We start from the raw sequence: 22311 nt of genomic DNA, 5'->3' as shown, positions 1-22311 counted from the left end.
AAATAACCGACATATTTTACGGAATACTCTCCAAAACGGACATTTAAACATAATGTTGTGTGTATTTGTCCATTCAGACACGAAACAGAGCTCAATTCATTACTCGCGCGCTGTATAGGAGTCTATGAGTGCACGCTTCGTCTCGGGTGTGTGCGCACAGAAAGATGAGACATGATACAATATTAGACATTCATACACTATGAGACATTTATTCTATCCTTTTCTTTTGGTATTGAATAAAATACCAGTTCGGGGTTCCTCTTTCGGCTGTGTTTGCAGCCAACTGCACAACATATTACAGGCATTACTGAGACCGCCGGTCGTCAAGATGGCGGCGCAAAGCTACAGTGACGTCATGTGAACCGAACGAATAACTTTTTTACAACAGAAATGAACCATCACTGAACTTACTTAAGCTGGACTGTGACGCTATTTTCTTCAGGAAACACACTTTGTTGCATTATTTTCCTGTTATCTCTGTAAAGCTGCTTTGAAACAATCTGTATTGTTAAAAGCGCTATATAAATAAAGGTGACTTGTCTCTTGGATGTGTCCTAAATGCGCTTCTACATTCCCTCTTACAGGACCAAAGAGAGCGCAGGCGACCGGGACTGTTTGCACCCAGAACATCTGGCCAAGCGTCCATGTACAGTGAGTCCCAGTCAGCGTTTCAGTCCCAGCAGTGGCTTACCGGCCCATCCGCCCCCAAACGGGCTCCCAACACACCCCCCCAACGGCCTTGCCCACCCCACCCCCCCCGCCCCGCAACATTACCGGCTCGAGGACATGGCGCTCGCCCACCACTACAGAGACGCTTACAGACACGCCGAGCACAGGGACGTGCGGGACCGGCACCGGCCGACAGGTCAGACTGGTGAATAAACCAATAAACTACTTTGTTTCCAGTGTTGTTCAACCAAAATGCTTTAAAGTCCCCCTGTAGTCAATAATTAGATACATTAAAACTCACCAAAATTACATATTTAAGCGTTTTTTTCTTGAAAAAAAATTCTTCATGCCTTTACAATATCTTGAATGTAACTCGACACCCTTGCCTCATTTAGTATGCGCGGTTCTATAAATATGCAAATGAGCCCCGCCTCCACTCACTCACTCAGCTCAGAGATCCACTCGTTGACGATCACACGTTGATCTGATTGGTTACAAGGTAGTTTGTGACGTCAGAAACACCATCGATCTTTGGTTCCCTGCAGTTTTAAGCAGAAAATACTCAGCAATGCTGTCGACTTATGAATTTACATACACATGGTTTGTCTTAAAGGTGCAGTGTGTGATTTTTACAAATTAAAAATACCTAGAAATATCGAGGTTACGAATTGCAACCAACAGAAGTTACGGTGGCCGACAGGAAGTGATGTCGTCGTCTGAGACAGCAGAGAGTAGCCAGTTAAACAATGAGGTTTCTTTACAGAGATAAAGTAAGAAATTTGGTTTACTTAATTATTCAGTAAAACGATGTTATTGTGAATATTATTGTTACTTGTTTATCATTGTGTCAGTGTTTTATTCGCTTCTTCTCACGAAGAACAACATAGTGAGGAAACGTGTTTGTCCGCTCAGGGCCACCGTAGAAACATGTCGATGTAAGGAGACCCGCGGTGTGTGTAGAGAGAAATGGCTCATTCTAAGATAATAAAAACAACGCTTCATTAAGTAAGGTGTTTATACACCACTGAAAACATAGTTATGTATATTATATTGCATGTCTGTCAACAGATCTTCCTAAATATTACACAATGCACATTTAAAGCATATTAAAAACACCACATAGACATATAAACAACATTTAAAAAACTTGATTTTCAAACAAGAACTGATGCACAGTCACAGGTGTATGTATTATCTGCTGTTTTACAGCATGATTTCACCTGGTTTATAATTTGAGTAATATTTCCAACAACAGGAATGCATTGCATTGCAGAATTGCACTTACATGGACATTGATTCTCTATGGTGTTAGTGTGTATGCTAATGCGGTGTTGTGTTTCTGTTATAGCCGTGCATGGAGCCCGTCAAGAAGAAGTGATTGATCACCGGCTGACAGACCGCGAGTGGGCTGAGGAATGGAAACACCTTGATAACGTATGTGTGACCAGATGCTTTCTTCCTTTATCATCTTTCATTCATGCTGCATGAGCAAGAGAGTTGTTAACTCTACGACGGGGAAAACAAGTTATTTCATATTAATGTGGTCAAGATGGTCGCTGATCCAAGGTGCTCGAACATCCGTAACTTATAACTTGATAGTGCACCGAGTCAAAACCAGACTGATACTTCAAATTACAGATACAGGAAAGTTATATGACAAAAAAGAATTGCACTATAGTTATATAGCTGAGTCAAATTGATGGATACCTGATGGTAGAACTGTTTACTGTTTGTGTTTTTTACTGATCGCATAGCAATCTTATTTGTTAAAACGGTTCATTTTACAGTAGCCCACATACAGTATATGTGTCTCCGCAAAACAAACAAATATCTTCAATTCCCGCGCTATTTGCAAATTTAACGGAGTTCACGTCAGCAAAAGCAACAGATATGAGCTGCATTTTATTGATCATCAGCACTGAAAAGATAATTTAGTCTCTCTAGTTTTGATGAAGATGATTGTGTTTTGAGCGTCTGCGACTTTCTTTAATTTTAGGCAGTTTGCGCGTTGGCTTTGCTGAAGAGATATAATATAAAGCTATAATGTGCCATATAGCCTATAACACGCTCTTACACGTTTATTTTCTAACATTTTGAGAGGAGTAACATGTGTTAACGTGGTTTCAACAACCAGATGCATTTACACTTGTGCAGGGCTTTTGTTACTTAATAGCTATCAGATCTGAGAAAACGCATGAAGTGACGAGGTCCAATAAGGCCTTTATTTTGCCTCTACGCAAACTTTCCCCTCACTCAAACACATATTGAATAAAAAGGCCACAGATGGAGTGAGGACGTTCCCACTGGAGAGAGCAGCTGAGACAAGGCCTGCAGTCTGTGGAATCAGGCTTATTCTGGACGCCATCCAAATCTGAAATAAATACAGCCAACAACATACTCAAAGAGTGAGGGATGGCATCACATGCATGAGGGGAGATGTTATGGAGGGGAGGTGTGTGTGTGTGTAAGACGGGATAGAAGCATTGGGGAAGAATGAAGAGTTTTGGCTTCTCCCACTGGCAGCACAGCTGTTGCAAGGCTATTGTTGCTTAACCGCTCACTGCAACACTGGATTGCACATTTTAAAAAAAACACACAAAAAAAAAACACATTCAAACAGTTTTAAACGTGGAGAAAGAGGTGAAAATCTGTGCACGCAGAGAGAAGTGCGTTTCAGATAGCGTCTTTCGTCTTTCCTTGCCCTTGAACGGACACATACACACACAAAATGATGTCTAAATACCCGTTTCAGCAAGTATTCTCTCGGTTATGTCATGAGTGAACAGTTGAGAAAGAAACCGGATGTTTGTCTGCATATTCGGTCCGTGCGTTCGGTCTTAAAGTGACGGCAGCCTAATATTCCTGCTGTTGTCTGTCTCATTAATGTTAATAAAACAGCTTTAACAAAGATACAACTATATTTAATTTCTACAGAGAACAAATAGTTATTTCAAATTCAGGCTTAATTGTTCATTTCTGTACCTGAATACTACTGTTAGACTTTGTAATTTGTTAGTTAGTATTCATGTCTGCTTGTAATTTGTGTATTTGTTCTTATTTTATGACTGACTGTTCACTTGTTTTTAATAATGTTTGAAGTTTATCAGTTACGCTAGTAGTTTTCAATGTGGTATCGAAGAACTTCAAGTGAGCTTTAAGTAACAAATAAAAAGCAAAGTTACATTTATATATATATATATATAGATTGCACTCACAAAAGCTGTTTTAAATAGCTTGTGCAGTTCACTAATGCATCAGGTCTTCAAATAAAACAGCTTTATTTTTATTTTTATTAGTAAGCGCCAAAGAAGGTGCATTGTGAAATTGTTAGTTTGGATCCCTTATGGATTATTCATATATAGGGAAATATATTTTTTTGTGTACAGGATGTACAGTCAAACCAAAAATTATTCAGACACCAGATATAATTTTGGATATTTTTTTTACTAGTGTGTGCAGGACACTATAGTTCATTTATGTAAGCGATTGTGACATATTATACCCAAATATTCTTCATACAGTGACTACCAGTAACATTACAAAAAATGTGGGACTAAAACTTATTCAGACACTTTGACCTGATCATGTTTTGCTGAAGTGTTTCTTTAATTGCTAAAGCAACATTTTTGCACCACAGACTGAACAAAATGAAGCATTGCTTGGTCTTGGTGAGACAGTCTAACAGAAGGAGGGCCAAAACCAGTGAAATATCAACTGAGTTCTTGTCATATTTTACTACCATTTTCTAAACTATAGTGAATAAATGTTGGTCTGACTGTAACTGGTCTAATGTTCCACTATTCTCATCCGTTTCTCGCTGTAGTTGCTGAACTGTATCATGGATATGGTGGAGAAGACTCGGCGCTCGCTCACGGTGCTCCGCCGCTGCCAGGAGGCGGACCGCGAGGAGATGAACCACTGGATCCGTCGGTACAGTGACGTGGAGGATATGAAAAAAGGTGTGAGCTCCTCCCAGCGGCCTCCTCCTCCTCCTCCTCTTCCTCACCACAACTCTTCCTCCTCCAACACTTCTAACAGCAGCGACACACAGCCGATAGGTACATGTACCGCTGCAGATCCTCGGCACGCAGCATGTCTGACACACTCTTTCCAGATGCAGAAAGTGGCTTCCATCAGCCAACATACCAAACACATTCAATCTGTTTTCTTTTTAGGCATGTGATCCCACATTTAGCACACTTACCTTCAGTGCTGGGGAAAGTTACTTTGAAAAGTAATGCATTACAATATTGCGTTACTCCCTAAAAAAGGAACTAATTTTGTACTTGCTTAGAAAAGTAATGTGTTAGGTTACTTTTTTTCTACTCTTACCAGCTGCAGAAAGTGGTTCCCATCAGCCAACATACAAAAAAAAAATCTAATATTTTCTTTTTAGGACCAGTTTGGCATGTGATCCAACATTAAAGGGATAGTTCACCCAAAAATGTAAATTCTGTCAGTATTTACTCTCCCTCATGTTGTTTCAACCCCGTAAGACCTTCGTTCATCTTCTGGACACGAATTAAGATATTTTTGATTAAATCTGAGAGCTGGATCACTCCTCCATAGGCTTCTAAGGGATTGAAACTTGTTCCCTGAAAAGTTATTAAAGACATCGTTAAAATAGTCCAAGTGACTACAGTGGCTCAATCTTAAGTTTATCAAGCGACTCAAAAACAAACAAAAATAACGACTTTATTTCAACTCTTCATTTCCTTCTCTGTGGACCTCGAGTCAGTTAACGTAATGTGATTGCGTAGAGCTACGTCACACGTAGGCTCACTATTGGCGGACGCTGGTCATGTGTGTGATGTGTGTGACGTACAACAACAGAAGCACTGCGCTGTTACACTAGTGAACTGACTCGAGGCCCACAGAGAAGGAAATGAAGAGTTGAAATAAAGTCGTTATTTTTGTTTGTTTTTGCGCACAAAAAGTATTCTCGTCGCTTGATAAACTTAAGATTGAGCCACTGTAGTCACTTGGATTATTTTAACGATGTCTTTAATAACTTTTCGGGGCTGACAAGTGTCAATCCCTTAGAAGCCTATGGAGGAGTGATCCAGCTCTCAGATTTAATCAAAAATATCTTAATTCGTGTCCCGAAGATGAACAAAGGTGTTACGGGGTTGAACAACATGAGGGAGAGTAAATACTGACAGAATTTACATTTTTGTGTGAACTATCCCTTTTAGCACACTTACCTTCAGTGTTGGGAAAAGTTACTTTGAAAAGTAATGCATTACAATATTGCGTTACTCCCCTAAAAAGGAACTAATTGCTTTACTCAGTTACTTTTTTAGAAAAGTAATGCAGTACATTACTTTTGCATTACTTTTTTTTCATCTGGGCTAGGCTACCAAAAAAAAATCAAATCTGTTTTCTTTTTAGGCATGTGATCCCACATTTAGCTCACTAACCTTACAGTTTCTCCTTACCTTAGCGTTTCTGTAACTTTGTCTAGGGCCAGTGTAGGGGGTAGTAACTCATTACAAGTAACTTGAGTTACATAATCAGAATACTTTTTCCAAGTAACTAGTAAAGTAACACAATTTTAAAATTTACAACAAGATATCTGAGTTACTTTTTCAAATAAGTAGCAGCATGTCTGACACACTCTTACCAGTGGTTTCCATCAGCCAATATAACCATCAACACAAATCAAATCTGTTTTCTTTTTGGGACCAGTTTGGCATGTGATCCCACATTTAGCACACTTACCTTCAGTGTTGGGGAAAGTTACTTTGAAAAATAAAGCATTATATCGTTACCCCCTTAAAAAGTAACTAATTGCGTTATTTAGTTACTTTTTTAGAAAAGTAATGCATTACGTTACTTTTTTTTCACTCTTACCAGCTGCAGAAAGTGGTTTCCATCAGCCAACATACCAAAACAAATCGAATCCGTTTTCTTTTTGGGACAAGTTTGGCATGTGATCCCACATTTAGCACACTTACATTACAGTTTGTCCTTACCTTAGCATTTCTGTAACTTTATATAGGGACTTGTCTGTCACAGCCTGTTCCTAGAGACCCACAGTACTGCATTTGGATGTCTCTGTAAGTTGACACACCTTATTCCAATCCACAGGTCATTAGTAAAGTGATCTATGATTTAAATCAGGTGTCGGATAAGCGAGACATGTGCAGTACTCTAGGTTCCTGGGAATAGACACTGTCCTAAGCAGGCATGACATAACGTTTCCGGCAAAGTCATTTTTCTGTTGTCATTGAGAGTAAAAATCGTGCATGACTCTGCCAGTCACATGTGCAATGTTTAAAATACAGTGATGAGGGACAGTGAATTTTCGCTGTGGAAGGGGTGCAACGGTTCAAATAGCTCACGGTTCGGTTTGTATCACGGTTTCGGTGCGGTTCGGTATGTGCTATGTTCAGGGAAAAGAGGACTACTGTTAAATAAAAAAATAAAAAATAAGAACAAAAAATCTAACTACAAGCAACAACACAAATAGAGCAAAGATACTAATACAATAAACAGGGCTTTTCAGGTTTTTTAGGTAGGTCTAACATTATTTTTCAGGTACAGGAATTGAATAAAATAACCAAATGTAAAATTACATTGCATATAAATTAAAGATTAATCCTAATTAATGTTACAAAAGCTATTCAATCCAGAGCTGTGAGTGATTTCCTTGTCTTTTGTTGTTTGATTAACATTAAAAACACAGACAGCAGGAATATTAGGCTGCTGTCACTTCAAGACATAATGCACAGATTCAATATTATACTGTTATGTATTGTTATTTATATATATATATACCCCGATACTGTTCACTTGCGCTGTCTTTCTCGACCGTACAAGTTCACTTAAGGCAGTATATTCATCAAGACGGACATGTTGACATAATTTTTGTGTGAATTTTCTGAATGTTGAATGTTCTCTTTCGCATCTTACTCTTCAATGTTTAAATTAAGAAGGCTTAAATGAGTTTAGTTTAAACAGATAGCACTGTGTGTTCAGATTTCGCCTATCAACACTCGTGATGACGGCGTAAATGACTGGTCATGTTCGAGCAAACGGAGTGACCGGATTTACAAAGTGTGTCCGTTTTTGTTCATGTTTTTTGATTATCGCTGTTGTAGTGTATTATTGTGGAGCCAGCTTGTGCATCCATCGACAGAAACATACATAAGCAGAACTGTTTTACGCGTTATTATTTTCAACAAACCGGATTATAGATGCGTCATCAGATTTGAGATCAGCCGCAGTGCAAGTGCGTGCCAAAACGGTACGGTTCGATTTTGTACCGAGAACCGTTACACCGCTACAACCTAGTGCGATGATGACAGAAATATAAACCGAAGCCAACAAAATTGTTGTTATCTGTTATTGCAGTCATTAGGGAAGGGTGCGTCACACTTGGTAAGGACGTGGTTGTCATGATTTTAGATGTTTTTTGGTACTGTCTAAGGCTGAGGGAGTATAAAGCCCTATTCGGACGGGATTAAATTTACAAGGGTCGATGGGTAATGTAATTTTACCACAGGACGTCTGTAATATTAATGGACAATTCGCACGGGATTAGAGATCTCAGTAAAACTGGCAGAAGTGGGAGAGTAACTCGATTTACAAACCGCCGTCACTCCTGTCGTCATGTGTGTATTACGCTCTTCCTGATATCACGTGCGCAAACACATATTTTATTTATATATATAAAACAGTTATGTCTGGTCGAACGATGTATTAATTAACTTCAGATTGGATTGTGTTGGTAATCGGCACTTACCGAACGCTAAAAGATGTGTCGTGCCTCTAACAAGTGCTTTCGATATCCTTCTGATCTGAATGTGTGTGTAAAACACTTGAGTTTTGCCACAGATCTGTCCCAGCGTCTAGAACGCAACTGAATGCTTTTTCAAGCGTCTCCATACTTGAAAAACCTCGGAAAACTACTTTTAAACTCGAAATATTTACACACATATTTACAGCGGGTCTATCCGCACGGGATCAGCATTACCTGAGGTCATTTTTCCGGACCTTTTTACAGAAAGTAAAAGTCTGTGTAATCTTTACTGATATTGTTCATGATGAGATGCACATTCAGACGGGACTAAAATCACAGAGAAGCTGTGGTAATAATTGCTCTACCCCTCCTCTCCATGTTAAACTAGTCCTGTCCTTATAGGGCTTACGAAGCTTTTCTCTCATCCCAGGTAAACTCAAGTCTCTCTTTTGATGCTCTTTTACAGAAATCCACAGAGATTTCTTGCACCGGCCCCCTTCAGGATACCTGCCCGAGGAGATCTGGAGAAAGGCTGGTGAGTGCATCTGGACAGAGCGTTGCCACCGACTTCTACACATGCACACAAATGTATGACCCTGGACCACAAAACCAGTCACAAGTTTGAATTTTTGAGATTTATACATCACAAAAGCTGAATAAATAAAATTTCCATTGATGTATGGTTTGGTAGCATGGTACAATATTTGACTGAGAAAATCTGGAATCTGAGGGTGCAAAAAAATCGAAGCATTGAGAAAATCTTCTTTAAAATTGTCCATGTTTGTGCTTTTGCTGCATCCACTCACAAATATCATTTTTTAATATATTGACACTTGGAAATTTACAAAATATATTCATGAAACATGATCTTTACTTAATATCCTAATGATTTTTGGCATAAAAGAAGAATTGATCATTTTGACCCATACAATGTATTGTTGGCTTTTGCTACAAATACACCCGTGCGACATGTGACTGGTTTTGTGGTCCAGGGTCACACATAACCAACAGGCCAGCAGGGCCTCACAGCTGTAGCTATGCAAGGCCAGGCGGTCGCTGAATGTCATTAGTGTTCAGAGATCTCCATCTGTCACGGCCATGAAACACAACTGCAGTTGAATCTGCAGTGATAATGCAGTAAACCTGCAGTCAACAGCAGATCCGCACAGGTAGAGCCCATAAACGTGACCCGGCACGAAGAGAGAAACAAACAGGGTTTGTACATGATGCTCAAATTTTACTTTTTGAAATTTAAGTCCTGAAAAACCCTTGAAAACTGTCGTATTTATGAAAAGGTACTTGAAAAGCACTTGAACTACTGAAAGACAATATATGAGAATTTAGTGTTTAACTTCATCAATAAACAATCTTTTCACTCAAAATGAACGCTGCAGCTCGTCTGATATAGATATAGAGATATTTCGCATGGCTATGAATATCATACATAATATATAAGTATGTGATACAGCTTTCATCATTCAGGTCAATCATATATTGTCATCGAATTCCTTTCAATGGTTAAAGTTTCTAGTTTCTGCACTTTATTTGTGCCATATTTTTATCTATTTGCCTTTTTTTAGAATGTGAAAGAAAATAAAGATATTGTTTTATAAGTGAGATCTCTGATTGTAGTCTTTGGAAAAAAACAAAAAAGTAGTGCTTGAAAAGTCCTTGAAAGTCTTGTATGTTCATTTTACAGTATTTGTACGAACCCTGAAGAAAGGGAAGTGAGTGGAAACACAGCGGGATTGTTCTTGGGTTAATCTGTTTTATTATAAGATGTTAAGGGGCTGTACTTAAGCCTGATTGGCCATAAAGGTCACACATAATACTGATGAGATCAGCCAGAGCACAGGTGGTGTCACTTGCCTAAAGGTCTGAGGTCAAAGGGCACGTATTAATTGTGACCCACACCACTAACATTACAGCTGAGTAAAATCAATATGCCATTACTAATTTATTATACTGCTGTTGTCTGCAAATCTTGGCTGCATTTTCACTGTGACAAAATCCCTTTTAACTGCAGTTGTTTTTCATGCAGGTTCTACAAGTATCCCACTCTCGCCAGCATTAAAGCAACTTCAGAACAAACAGGGTGAGTAACGGCGCCCGTATTACACCTGGACTACTGCTTTTTTGTTTGTTTTCTTTTACGTTTTATTGCATTGATGGCCCCTGAAGACTTAAAGGAGTGGTATAATGCCCTTTTCACAAGATGTAAAATAAGTCTCTGATGTTCCCAAAGTGTGTATGTGAAGTTTTAGCTCAAAATACCCCACAGATGTTTTTATACAATGTTAAAATTGTCACTTTTTGAGGGTTAGCAAAAACACGTCGTTTTTGTGTCTGTCTCTTTAAATGGAAATGAGCTGCTGCTCCCGGCACAGAGGGCGGAGCTTCATGAGCTTGTGTGTGTGTGTGTGTGTTAGCAGCTTCGATTACCTCACACACACACACACACACACATTCTAAACATTTCATAAACTTTTAGCTTTTATGTTCACATGAACATTTCTGAATGGATAGTTGATGAATTTATGTTGCTGATGTGGAGTTAACTATCTTCTAGTCATTGATTAGCATATTCTGTCATAATAATCTATAAATCGTGTTCCTGGGGGCGGGGTTTATGTAAATTTTAGGGTTAGTGATGTCACTAACCCGTGAAGAAGCTCATTGTAGTTCCTACCAGCCGTTTGATGTAGTTCTTAAAAAGTGATTTCTGTAAAAGAAAATATCTCCCTTTGCTTTAAACTTTGAGCGTCCCAACTTTGCAGATGTTGTTTATGCTCAAACAGCAACATTACACACTAACTAAAGTTAGAAAAGTGAAATCACAATCAACCACCACTTTAATGGAGCTCTTCTCTCAGGTGTTTCTCCGAAAATCTCTCATTCAAACAAATGAGGCATCGCAGTCTTGGAAGAATTAGATGAAAGATGTTTGAGATTTTTGAAAGTTTAAAGTATTGACAGGCCTTTTCTGAAATTTCCAGAGGTAAACTGAAAACTGAGATTGCTAAAAATGAGGTTACTAAGATTTCAAAAACTGGAAACTCATGTAAAAATAAAGTTTTTATTAATTCATTGCTGTCTGGGAGAAATAATTGGGATATTAAAGGCTTGTCAAACTTTAATTTTCTTACCTGTGAGTGTCTAGATTCTGATGTCCTTCTGCCTGAAACTGAAAAGAATACAAGAGAATAGTAGAAAGAAAGAAAAACCTTGAAAACTGACATATCCCTGTGGGATTAAAACGTTAATATTGCCGCCCCGTGTTTTCCATTATGTGCCAATTGCTTTAGCATCTGCTCCCAAGTCTCCTTGATAAAAATTAATTAAATTTGCAAACTAATTTTAGTGGTGCATGCTCCGAGTCTGATTAAGCCGTCTAGTGTTTTCAAAGATACAGAGGAATTGGCGAGAACCAAAAAGAGATGAAGAGAGAAGCAAAGAAGTGAAGAATGAATGCATGAAAAAAAAAAAAACGAGGAGATGTGTGTGTGGGAGGTGCGGAGAGAACAAACTGAATACTGAAAACACACACACACACACACACACACACACACACACACACACACACACACACACACGCACACACGCACACACACACAGTCAGTAGCCTGTGGCAGAATTGAATGGAGGGTGTGTTATGACAGATATTTATGATCGGCTCCTCACAACCAGCTTTCTAGAGTAAACACACTATGGTGCAAAGATTGTAGACTCTAGACATATGTAAAATCTGCAATAATGTGTGTGTGTGTGTGTGTGTGTGTGTGTGTGTGTGTGTGTGTGTGTGTGTGTGTATCCCCTCCAGCAATACACATGCATTAACAGAACACACAATATCCGGACAGATTCTGAAATCATCTACACACTATCTAAACGCCATAACCCCACAAAACAGCAGTTTTGACAACAAGTTATTAACATTAACTTCTTTCCTCACCAGCCACTGTGGCTTGTGGTTTTCCAACGCCAGCAGCGATATCACCCAGTAGCCCAAGACTGGTGCCCACTGAAGCTCAGCAGGGTTGAGTCTGGCCAGTGTCTGGATGGGAGACTCCTGGGAAAGCCAGGTTTCTGCTGGAAGAGCTGTTAGTGAGGCCAGTAGGGGGCGCTGTGTGGGTCCTAACGCCCCAGTGTAGTGACGGGACACTATACTGTCAAAGGATGAGGCGTTAAACCGAGGCCCTGACTCTCTGTGGTCATTAAAAATCCCAGGATGTCCTTCGGAAAAAGAGTAGGGGTGAAATCCCGGCGTCCTGGACAAATTCACATGGCCTCCTAATCATCTGCATACACTGATTGGCTTCATCACTGTCTCCTCTCCAGCAGTAAGCTGGTGTGTGTGTGTGTGTGTGTGTGTGTGTGTGTGTGTGTGTGTGTGTGTGTGTGTGTGTGTGTGTGTGTGTGTGTGTGTGTGTGTGTGTGTGTGTGTGGTGGTTGAGGTTCCCAGAAAAAAGCTATATAAATGTAATGAATTATTATTATTTATTTATTTTACCAGCCACTCAGCATTTTCACTGGCCATAATTTTGACATTCATACCATGGGGAAAAACTGCTATATATAGATATTCTGGTAACACTTTACAATAAGGTTCATTAGTTAACATTATTTAATGCATTAACTAACATGAACTAACCATGAGCAATACATGTGTCACAGTTTTTATTAATCTTTGTTAATGTTAGTTCATAAAAATACAGCTGTTCATCGCTTGTTCATGTTAGTGCATTAACTAATGTTAACAAACACAACCTTTGATTTTATTAACGTATTAGTAAATGTTACAATTAGTATGAACTAAGATTAACAATTGCTGAAGAATTGTTCATTCTTAGTTCATGTTAACTAATGAACCTTAATGTAAAGTGTTACCAAAATACTGAATCATATATTGTTAGATACATAGGCAAGCTTGTGAAGGACCTTTCATGATGTCTACAGCCTATCAACACTGGAAATAACTGTAAACACTGTCGTTCGGGATAAATTATAAATAGCTAATTTTTCTGACAGAATGTTTTAAATCTCGGATGATGTACATCTGTTCGGAGAGATGAAACACTGGAAGCTTTGAGTGCCTCAATAAAGGATGTTGAGAGGATCTACAGGGATAATGTCTTCTTTTTTCCTCTTGATATTCCTCATTTTCACAAACTCTGAATCCGCGTGCACCAATGCTACATTTGCTAAATGTCATGATCATCTGTTAACAGACAAGTATTCAGCACTTCAATAAGCTCATTGTTTCTGCGTTAAATTATTACATTGTTTAAATACCTTTTTCGCTAACTGTGATTTTGTAAATGTACATTTCTGAAATACATAACTTACACGCGATAAAATGTTTTTTGTGCTAGCCAGCCGCGACATGCGACGCTTCTAGAAACGGTTTAGATTTTTCTGCGACGTCGCGCTGGAAAAACAAACACAAACTGTGGCCATGATAATCTCAGGTAGTGTGTATGCGCTTTATTTAATGTTAAAAGCGTGTAATGTGACTTTAAATATCATTTAGTGCTCCAGCTTTGTAGCCGTGAAAGCAACAATTGATAATTCTCCCTTTGGATCTTGAAATTGATCGTGTTCAAACTGAACAAACAAGTGTATCCTTTAACAAAGATTGTTTTAGTAACTCAATATGTATTTTTAATAACAAATGTGAATCGTGAGACTCCGCCCACATGCTGTTCTGATTGGCTGTGGGTTTTGATAGATTTTTTTTTAGCAATATATTTATTATTTTTCACATGAACAATTCACAGATTCAGTTCAGTATACAAGTAAACAATCTTTTCTAAGCACCCCCCCCCCCCCAGCCCCCCAATAGACAACACTCAAATGGACAGTATTAAAGGCACGTAAAAGTATGTAAAAGACAGGTTTACATAAGTTAGAGAAGGGTTAAATTATCAAATCAGCATTTTCAATCAATGTGACATCCAAATTATTCATATATTCAATAAATCTGCCCCATATCTTTTCGAACATCGGTGAATTTTTTTTTTTTCAGATTAAACATTATCTTTTCAACAGGCACATAGGATGAAAGTTGGGTTTTGATTGATTGTGACGCATCTCGTAGTAGGACACAGACTGATAACAGATCACTGTAAATTGTAATATGGACTTTTCTGTAAAGCTGCTTTGAAACGATGTGCATTGTGAAAAGCGCTATACAAATAAACGTGAATTGAATTTTCAGAGGCAGTGAATGAGGTGAAGAGGATGTTGAGAGGATCTAAAGTCTTATTTTCCTCCTCGTTTTCAGAGGAGGCTGTGAATGAGGTGAAGAGGCAGGCCATGTCGGAGCTGCAGAAAGCGGTGTCGGATGCGGAGAGGAAAGCTCACGAGATGATCTCGGCTGAGCGATCTAAGATGGAGAGAGCTCTGGCCGAGGCCAAGAGACAGGCCTCCGAGGACGCACTGACCGTCATCAACCAGCAGGAGGACTCCAGTGAAGTGAGTAACAAACACATGAAAACAAATCACGCGATTCTATCTTCTACCCATTTGCATTAGGGGGTTTAACAATATATCGTGACGCAATATATCGCAATAAAAAAATGCAACAACATGTATCGTGGATAGTTCATCCAAAATAAAAATTACTGTGAGAAAAAAAATCCAGTTTATAGAGTTTTAGTGTCAGAACTGCTATATATAATGTATAATAATCCATAAATATATCTAGTCAGTGAAAGCGCGCAATCATATTCATCTAAAATAATTCAGTATTTTCAGCTTCAGAATCATGAATATTGTTATTCTGGTGTCTCTATTGTCCTGTGCTTTGGGTTTCAGCACCAAGTCCAAGACTATTCATTTACACACACAATGTAACACCACATTTAACATTTTAATCAACACTGCATTTTTTTGTTAACCTTTTACCGTATCTCTTGGAGTATCGCGATAATATCGTATCGTGACATTATTATCATGATATGTATCGAATCGTGACATGAGGGCGTTGTTACACCCCTAATAGATATTGCTAGTTATTGGTTTGTCAGTAATAACAGTCCGTGTCTCTCCAGCAGAGCTAGGGTGACCAGAAGTCCTGAATAATTCGAGACAGTCCCGAAATCTAAGATGTTGTCCCGAATCCCAAATCCGGCCCTAATTGTCCCGAAAATTATACTGAAGCAAAATCTTGAGTAGTTATTACTAGTTATTAGTTATGATAAAACATTAAAAACTGTCCGTGGAAGTTGAGTCGGCTGTAGCATCTTTTTTGTTTCTTTTTTTTAAGTTCTACAAAGATACCGTAGTTGCGAATTTAGATGCATTGATAAGCTCATTTTCATTCATTGATTCGTTTCGTTGACATGGCCGGTGTACCGGAACCCCAACACGCCGATAAAAAGCAAAAACGTCCCTGCAGGAACCGGGAGGAGTGGGTGGGGAAGTATCCATAGTAGCCAACCCAACAGGCATTCAATATATATATATATATATATATTTTTTACTGATTCAATCTGTGGCTCAAAAACCGTAAATGATCCGAACTGTGAATTTCGTGATCTGTTCCACCACTACTATTGATACTTGTTTCGGTTTCAGCCCAGAATTTTCATTTCGGTGCATCCCTAATAATACTGTAATATGTGTATATGCATTGTTTTATCATGGCATAGATATTGAATCTTATTGGTTTGTCAATAATAACAGTCCGTATCTCTCCCGCAGAGCTGCTGGAACTGCGGGCGCAAGGCTAGCGAGACGTGCAGCGGATGCAACACCGCGCGCTACTGCGGCTCGTTCTGCCAGCACAAGGACTGGGAGAAGCACCATCACGTGTGCAGTCAGGGCTTGACGGTGCCAATCGGGACGCCCTCCTCCACCTCATCGTCATCATCGTCCAGTGTCCCCCCCACTCGCTCTGAGAGCACTCCTCCAGGCCCGCTTTCCAGCGCCAGTCCGAAAGACGCGAGCTCATGTAGTGTTTCTCGCTCAACCACTCCTGCAACTCCCGCTCTGATGGATTCCTCGTCCCGCTGACCGATGAACCCCGAGTCCTGAACCACGTCTACTAGAGTTGTACCAAAGTACCAAGTCGGTACTGAAATGTAAAAAATGTGACGCTTTGAGTGCAATCGTAAACGCCTCTGATTGGCCGTTGTGTTCACGAGCTCATCAGATATGTCTGTGATTGGCTACAATGATCAACGCACAAGAGCGTTTGTGTCTGTGTTAGCGCTCGGTGAAGAGCGTCGTTGATGTATATTTACAACATGTTTTTGAAGCGCTGATCATTGTAGCCAACCACAGACATATTTGATGAGCGCGTGAACACAACGGCCAATCAGAGGTGATTACGATTCTGCTCAAAGCATCACATTTTTTAAATTTCAGTACCGAAGTCGGTACTTTTGACAACACTAACGTCTACTGCTGCTACAGCATCTTTCATCCAAAACTAGCTGAGGAACCTCCACCATACTCACTCGAGTGAGGAACCTGGCTTTCACGTCTACGTTAAGCTCTTGTGTTCGTGAATCTCCCAAAAAAGCTCAGATTCCTTCACACAAAGGTCTACTGCGCTAAATTCAACATGAGCAGGAAAAGCCAGGGAACAGTTACACATGTTTATTCATGTTTTAAGACATTGCCTCAACACCCTTTAAGTGAGGTTTGCTCTGTGAAAACCGGTGTGGCCGGTGGACTTACACTACCAGCCAAACGTTTCAGATTGGTAAGATTTTTAAAAGAAGTTTTTTAATGTTTTAAAAATAAAAACAGCAATATTGTTAAATATTATGAGAATTAAAAACAGCTGTTTTAATGTGATTAATGTAATTTATTCCTGTGATCAAAGCTGAATTTTCAGCATCATTACTCCAGTCTTCAGTGTCACATGATCCTTCAGAAATCACTATAATATGAGGATTTGGTGCTCAAGAAACTTTTATGATTATTATCAATGTTGAAAACAGTTTTGTACAAAAGCTTTCTATTTCAGAGAAATGCTGTTCTTTCCATTCAAAACTTTCGATTCATCAAAGAATCCTGAAATACAAATTTAAATAACGTTTTCAACGAGAAATGTTTCTTGAGCAGCAAATCATCATATAAGACTTTATATTTCTGAAGGATCATGTGACACTGAAGACTGGAGTAATGAACGACTGGAGAAAACAGCTGTTGTAATAATATTTCACAATATTACTGTTTTTTTTTTATCAAATAAATGCAGGTGAAACATTAAAAATCTTACCTATCCAAACTTTTGCCTGGTAGTGAATGTAGTTTGGATTCCTCTAAATTGAAAGGTTAAACAGAAAGCGTCCACCACAGAGCAACTTCCTCACAACATTGCATTACATTTTTTTGGCTTTAATTAAAACAAAAGAAACGTTCAAAAATCCAAAAGAGATAATAGTGATAAGAAGAACCTGTTAACTACCTTGCTAGCGAGCCAAGAAAATCTACACCAGACTCACCTCTCTGTACTGACGTGAACCCAAATGAATTCTAAGTGAAAAAAAGAAAGAAAATGATCCAAACCTTTTTATACACTGCCAAAGTTACGAAGAAGCACTCATCTTGTAACCAAACGCAAACAACTTCACCTCCTCAGCAGAAACTGAATAAACAGTGACTAGAAACTCAAACCTTTGCTGAGTTCCCACTCGGATCTTGAGGAACGCAAACTTTAGCCCGGATTCATCTCTACGAGTGACGTTTAAAGCACGAAGAGAAAGAGAAACGACACGAAAAAGGAAAGAAAAGGCGAGGATTAGCAAACGAAAAAGACGAACGGGAACGGCAACGGAACTGCCAAAAAACCTCAATGGATTGTACACTAAGAATGAGCCTTTTCTTCTGAAACATTTACATTTGCCGAGACATTTTGTTGTACGATTTCACTCGTTTTCCAAAGCATGACTTTCGAGACTGGCGTAGACTTGGTTCTCTTTTCTCTCGCTCTTTCTACCTCCCCCTATACGCTCATCCCTTTTGTCTCCTGACAGAAGCTCAAATCCATGAAGGGATCAAAAGTCGCTTGTAGATATTACTTTGTTTCTTGGATGTCTCTGTCTTCGATTTCTGCTTGTGTGCGTTCCCCGAATTCGGGACGCCATTTTTTTTTGTCTTCTTTTAGGTTTCAGCCGAACATTGGACAGAAAAAGACACTCTTTTAACGGGAGAGAAGCTGTGTTGTACCTATTGTTGGATTTGTTGTATCAATATTGATGATGAGACTCCTCATGTAGAATATTTTATATTGCTCGCATTGTAAGACAGTGAGAGAACGGAGGTGCAATATGGAAAGAAGAATTCAGCTACTGAATTGAACCTCAGAAAAACGACCCTTAGGGTACCTTATAATATAAATATACATATAAATATATCTAAAAATTACCATGGTAAATTAATGTGAATGTACATAGTATTTAAAAAAAAGAGGTCCAAAAATGAGTTTGCCAAATAACAGAAACCTTTAAAGTATAATGTCTAGAATTTAATTTCTCTCCATTTAACCTTTTCTGTCTCGAATGATCATTTTACAACGTGTGTTGGAGGAAAAGACATCCCTGATCGTGTATAGGATTTTGCTGATGGGTGAGACGCTTTCGTAGCCATAAGCGTGTCGACAAACCACTATATACTGACCTAGCGAGTTCCCAAACTGGGATTTTAGGAGGAAAACCACTAGAATCTGTGTGAAACATTGCCATCCTTTGGGCCAAAGTGTCACTGCAGTGGTTCAATGTGTAATTTTGCACACACAAACACACATGCATGCACATACAATCACAAAACCAAACCCTCGATTATCCAGGAGTCAAGCGAACACTATGATGGTTCTCAACTGGTACCAAGATTTTTTTTACTTGTGATCCATCCAACGTGGTACCAAACATAATATTGCAATCTGGAAAACATCAATAGAAGCTGCTGTGTGCACTGAGCAACGTTCATGTTTGTTAAAGGTAAAAATAGCCCTGTTTGCAGCCTTTGTTTTGGTCCATTTATAATGGCGAACCTCTGATACGGACCAAACTTGAAAGTCCTGTTTGTTCCTAATCGATTTTAGGTTTAATTTATCACATTTCTAAGGTAATATATGAACTCACCCTGAAAATATCAGCAACACATGACCCCAAATCAGTGGACACTGAAACACCAGTCTGATGAAGTAGGTGTCTCTCTCTCTATCTCTCTCCCTCCATTTTGAGGATATTTTGATGAACCATCCTCTCTTCGCCTACTAACGTTAGCTACCTCCTGTAAACAAATCCAAATCAAACCACTAGCAGACATGCAGATCGAGCAATCCAGGAGTGTGTTTCCCGTAAACGCTGTAACTCTGCTTCACTATCAGTGCGATGCATCGGTGAAGAAATCGACTCGCTATTCACGACTGTTTCCCGAAACTATATTGTCGCAAATTGGTCGTTCAACCACGTTGTTTAATGATGTAACGCATGTGTTGGAGTAATAACTACTTTTAATGAATCTGTTTGAGATCGAATTAATGCTAGATGTTTCGCTATAAATTAAATCTGAGGACTATTTATAATTTTTCTCAGTTATTTTGCTTTATTTCCAGATTCAATCATCGGCACGTTCGCACATGCGCACTCTTCAAAAACGACGCTTTAAATCTCTTGACAAACTAAAAGACATAAATGATATTTGCATGTATCCTAAATAAAAGATATAGATTGTATTGAATGCCATCTTGATTATTTTGCTCAAGATCAGGATTTATTGAGTCCACATGTCCTGCAAACATGAAACTCTGCTTCTAACCGCAGGTCGAGAGTGTCGTTACAAACACACAACTCTGCGACGCTTGTGTTCGTTGAAACGATGGTTTCGGGAAACACACCTCATGACATTTCAGAATAGAAATCTGCGTCAGTAACTCAGTTCTCAAGGGTGTGATAGACTTACATTCATATGTCTGTGCCATTAAATAGATGTGTAATAGATTGAGGTCGCTAGCTATAAACATACGCGATGTTCTCTTCAAACGACTTTAAAAGACTTAAGTCTACCTGACTGTAGAAAAAAAATGAAAAATTAGTCTTAGAATTGTTTAAAGTTGTACTTTATTTGAATGTTTTGAGCCACTGAACATAAACATATCTCATAAATGTCCAAAATGATAAAAGCACAGACCAAAGCATAACTGCACACCCATAGAAGCCGTTCGGACACATGGGCGACCGACTATTCCCATAAACCAAAGTGTACAAAATGACCATGTTGAAAGCACAAGATAAACAGTAAAAACACATCGAGGGAAGAGATCAGTACTTTATTCCCCGGCATCCAAAGCTACATTGATTTAAACCAACCTTCCTCAAAAGATTTCAATGTGGGAATGAATGTGAGTTAAAGATACTTTCTAAGGGACTTACTTGAATCTCCAGAGCTTTAAAATAACAAAGTTGCGATAAACTCAATAAATAAAATTTATTGAGATACAATTTCGAGCTTTGCATGTCTGCTAGTCCAGAACTCATGCAAGCATACTGTATGTTTTGCAATATTTTTTTGGCCATTCTGTTCTATAACCAAAACAAGAGCATGCAAATGCATCTTTACACTGTGTACTGTAATTCTGCTGTCATTCGGCACATCGAAAGGCCCTCGTTCTCGAAACAAATCTCTTGATTCGGTCAGCATTTGGCCTTGTCAGGGGACACAAGTTCAAAGGTTGATATCGGGAGACAGAGAGAAAGAGAGAGAAACGACATCCTACACATTCAGCAAAGTAAAATAGGGTTTGTCAAGTAGTCTGGCTGGGAAACAACAGCTTAAAAGACCATTTTACGCTGGTTTAAGCCATTTTAATGCACATCACTAATGTTGTCCAGCCTCACTAATGCTTTATTTTGTCACTTTTATTATGACTATAACATCCACTTAGGCTAACAGCAGAAAGTCTATCAGAAATCAGGCAAGGCTGTAGTAGTGGAAACCTTACACTACTGTAAAACTGAACATTGAACATGCAATGCACATGATAAGCGCCATAACAGCAAGATATTTCTGTACCAGCAAAGGCTTGGTTTGATACGTTGATGATTATACTGTATTGTGCAATACATCATTACAGAAGAAGGCATTGATTCAGTCGGAAAGGTTGGTGTGTTAAAATGTTTTCTTGTTTTCTCTTTCAAGGTCCTGTTATCATTCTCTAGATGATGTGAACTGTGCCAGGAGAGTTTTCTTTATTTATTTCTTGCATGCTCTTTTCCCCCACTTTTGCGATTCCCTCGCGCTCTCTTACTGTGCGCTTTGTTGGACATGTGACGCTGTAAACATTCTAAATCAGGTTATTGTCTGTGTTGAGATCTGCGTATCTGTGTAATTAAAAAGACAGTGAAATTTGACCAGTCTCTGAATTTGCTTTTTTTTTCACCATAGAAGATATTTCTTGTGGTGAAAACCCAGCTTTTAATATAGTTTATTTGGTGTTTTAATACGTTTTAAGACAAACCATGTGTAAATGCATAAGTCGACAGCATTGCTGAGTATTTTCTCCTTAAAACTGCAGTGAACCAAAGACAGTCTCAAAAACACGCTTTGAAAATCGCTGGCGTTTCTGACGTCACAAAACTACCTTGTAACCAATCAGATCAACGTGTGATCGTCAACGAGTGGATCTTTGCGGCTCATTTGCATATTCATATATCCGCGAATTCTAAATGAGGCAAGGGTGTCGAGTTACATTCAAGATATTTTCAGACATGAAGAAATTTGTTCTCAAGGAATTAAAGGTTTATGTCATTTTGGTGATCAAAGATGAGTTTTAAGGGATCAAATTATTGACTACAGGGGGACTTTAAAGGGACAGTTCACCCAAAAATTTAAATTATGTCATCATTTACTCACCCTTATGTTGTTCCAAACCTGTATGAGTT

General features: G+C 38.9%; 1 protein-coding gene across 5 annotated transcripts in view; it reads left to right on the top strand.

Moving 5' to 3' along the window:
* The window catches only part of cbfa2t3 (CBFA2/RUNX1 partner transcriptional co-repressor 3), an 85695-nt gene extending 63915 nt beyond the window's left edge, over positions 1-21780 (top strand). For 2 of the 5 annotated variants that reach the window (XM_077201529.1, XM_077201532.1), the window contains exons 6-13: positions 585-865; positions 2018-2103; positions 4493-4727; positions 8880-8948; positions 10455-10508; positions 14697-14887; positions 16118-17206; positions 17570-21780. In XM_077201529.1, coding sequence (XP_077057644.1) covers positions 585-865; positions 2018-2103; positions 4493-4727; positions 8880-8948; positions 10455-10508; positions 14697-14887; positions 16118-16429 — 1228 coding nt within the window. In that variant the 3' untranslated portion in view covers positions 16430-17206; positions 17570-21780. Of the gene's footprint in view, positions 1-584; positions 866-2017; positions 2104-4492; positions 4728-8879; positions 8949-10454; positions 10509-14696; positions 14888-16117; positions 17237-17539 lie in introns of all 5 variants that reach the window. The other 3 variants (XM_077201531.1, XM_077201530.1, XM_077201533.1) reach the window with 3 other exon arrangements.
* The last annotated feature ends 531 nt before the right edge of the window (positions 21781-22311 follow it).

Source organism: Siphateles boraxobius, unplaced genomic scaffold (genome assembly GCF_051911475.1).
Source record: "Siphateles boraxobius isolate OS27281-9 unplaced genomic scaffold, OSU_SipBor_1 48, whole genome shotgun sequence".
Classification (NCBI taxonomy): domain Eukaryota; kingdom Metazoa; phylum Chordata; class Actinopteri; order Cypriniformes; family Leuciscidae; genus Siphateles; species Siphateles boraxobius.
The sequence above is the reverse complement of the archived record's forward strand: the minus strand, read 5'-3'. Positions and strand labels throughout refer to the sequence as shown.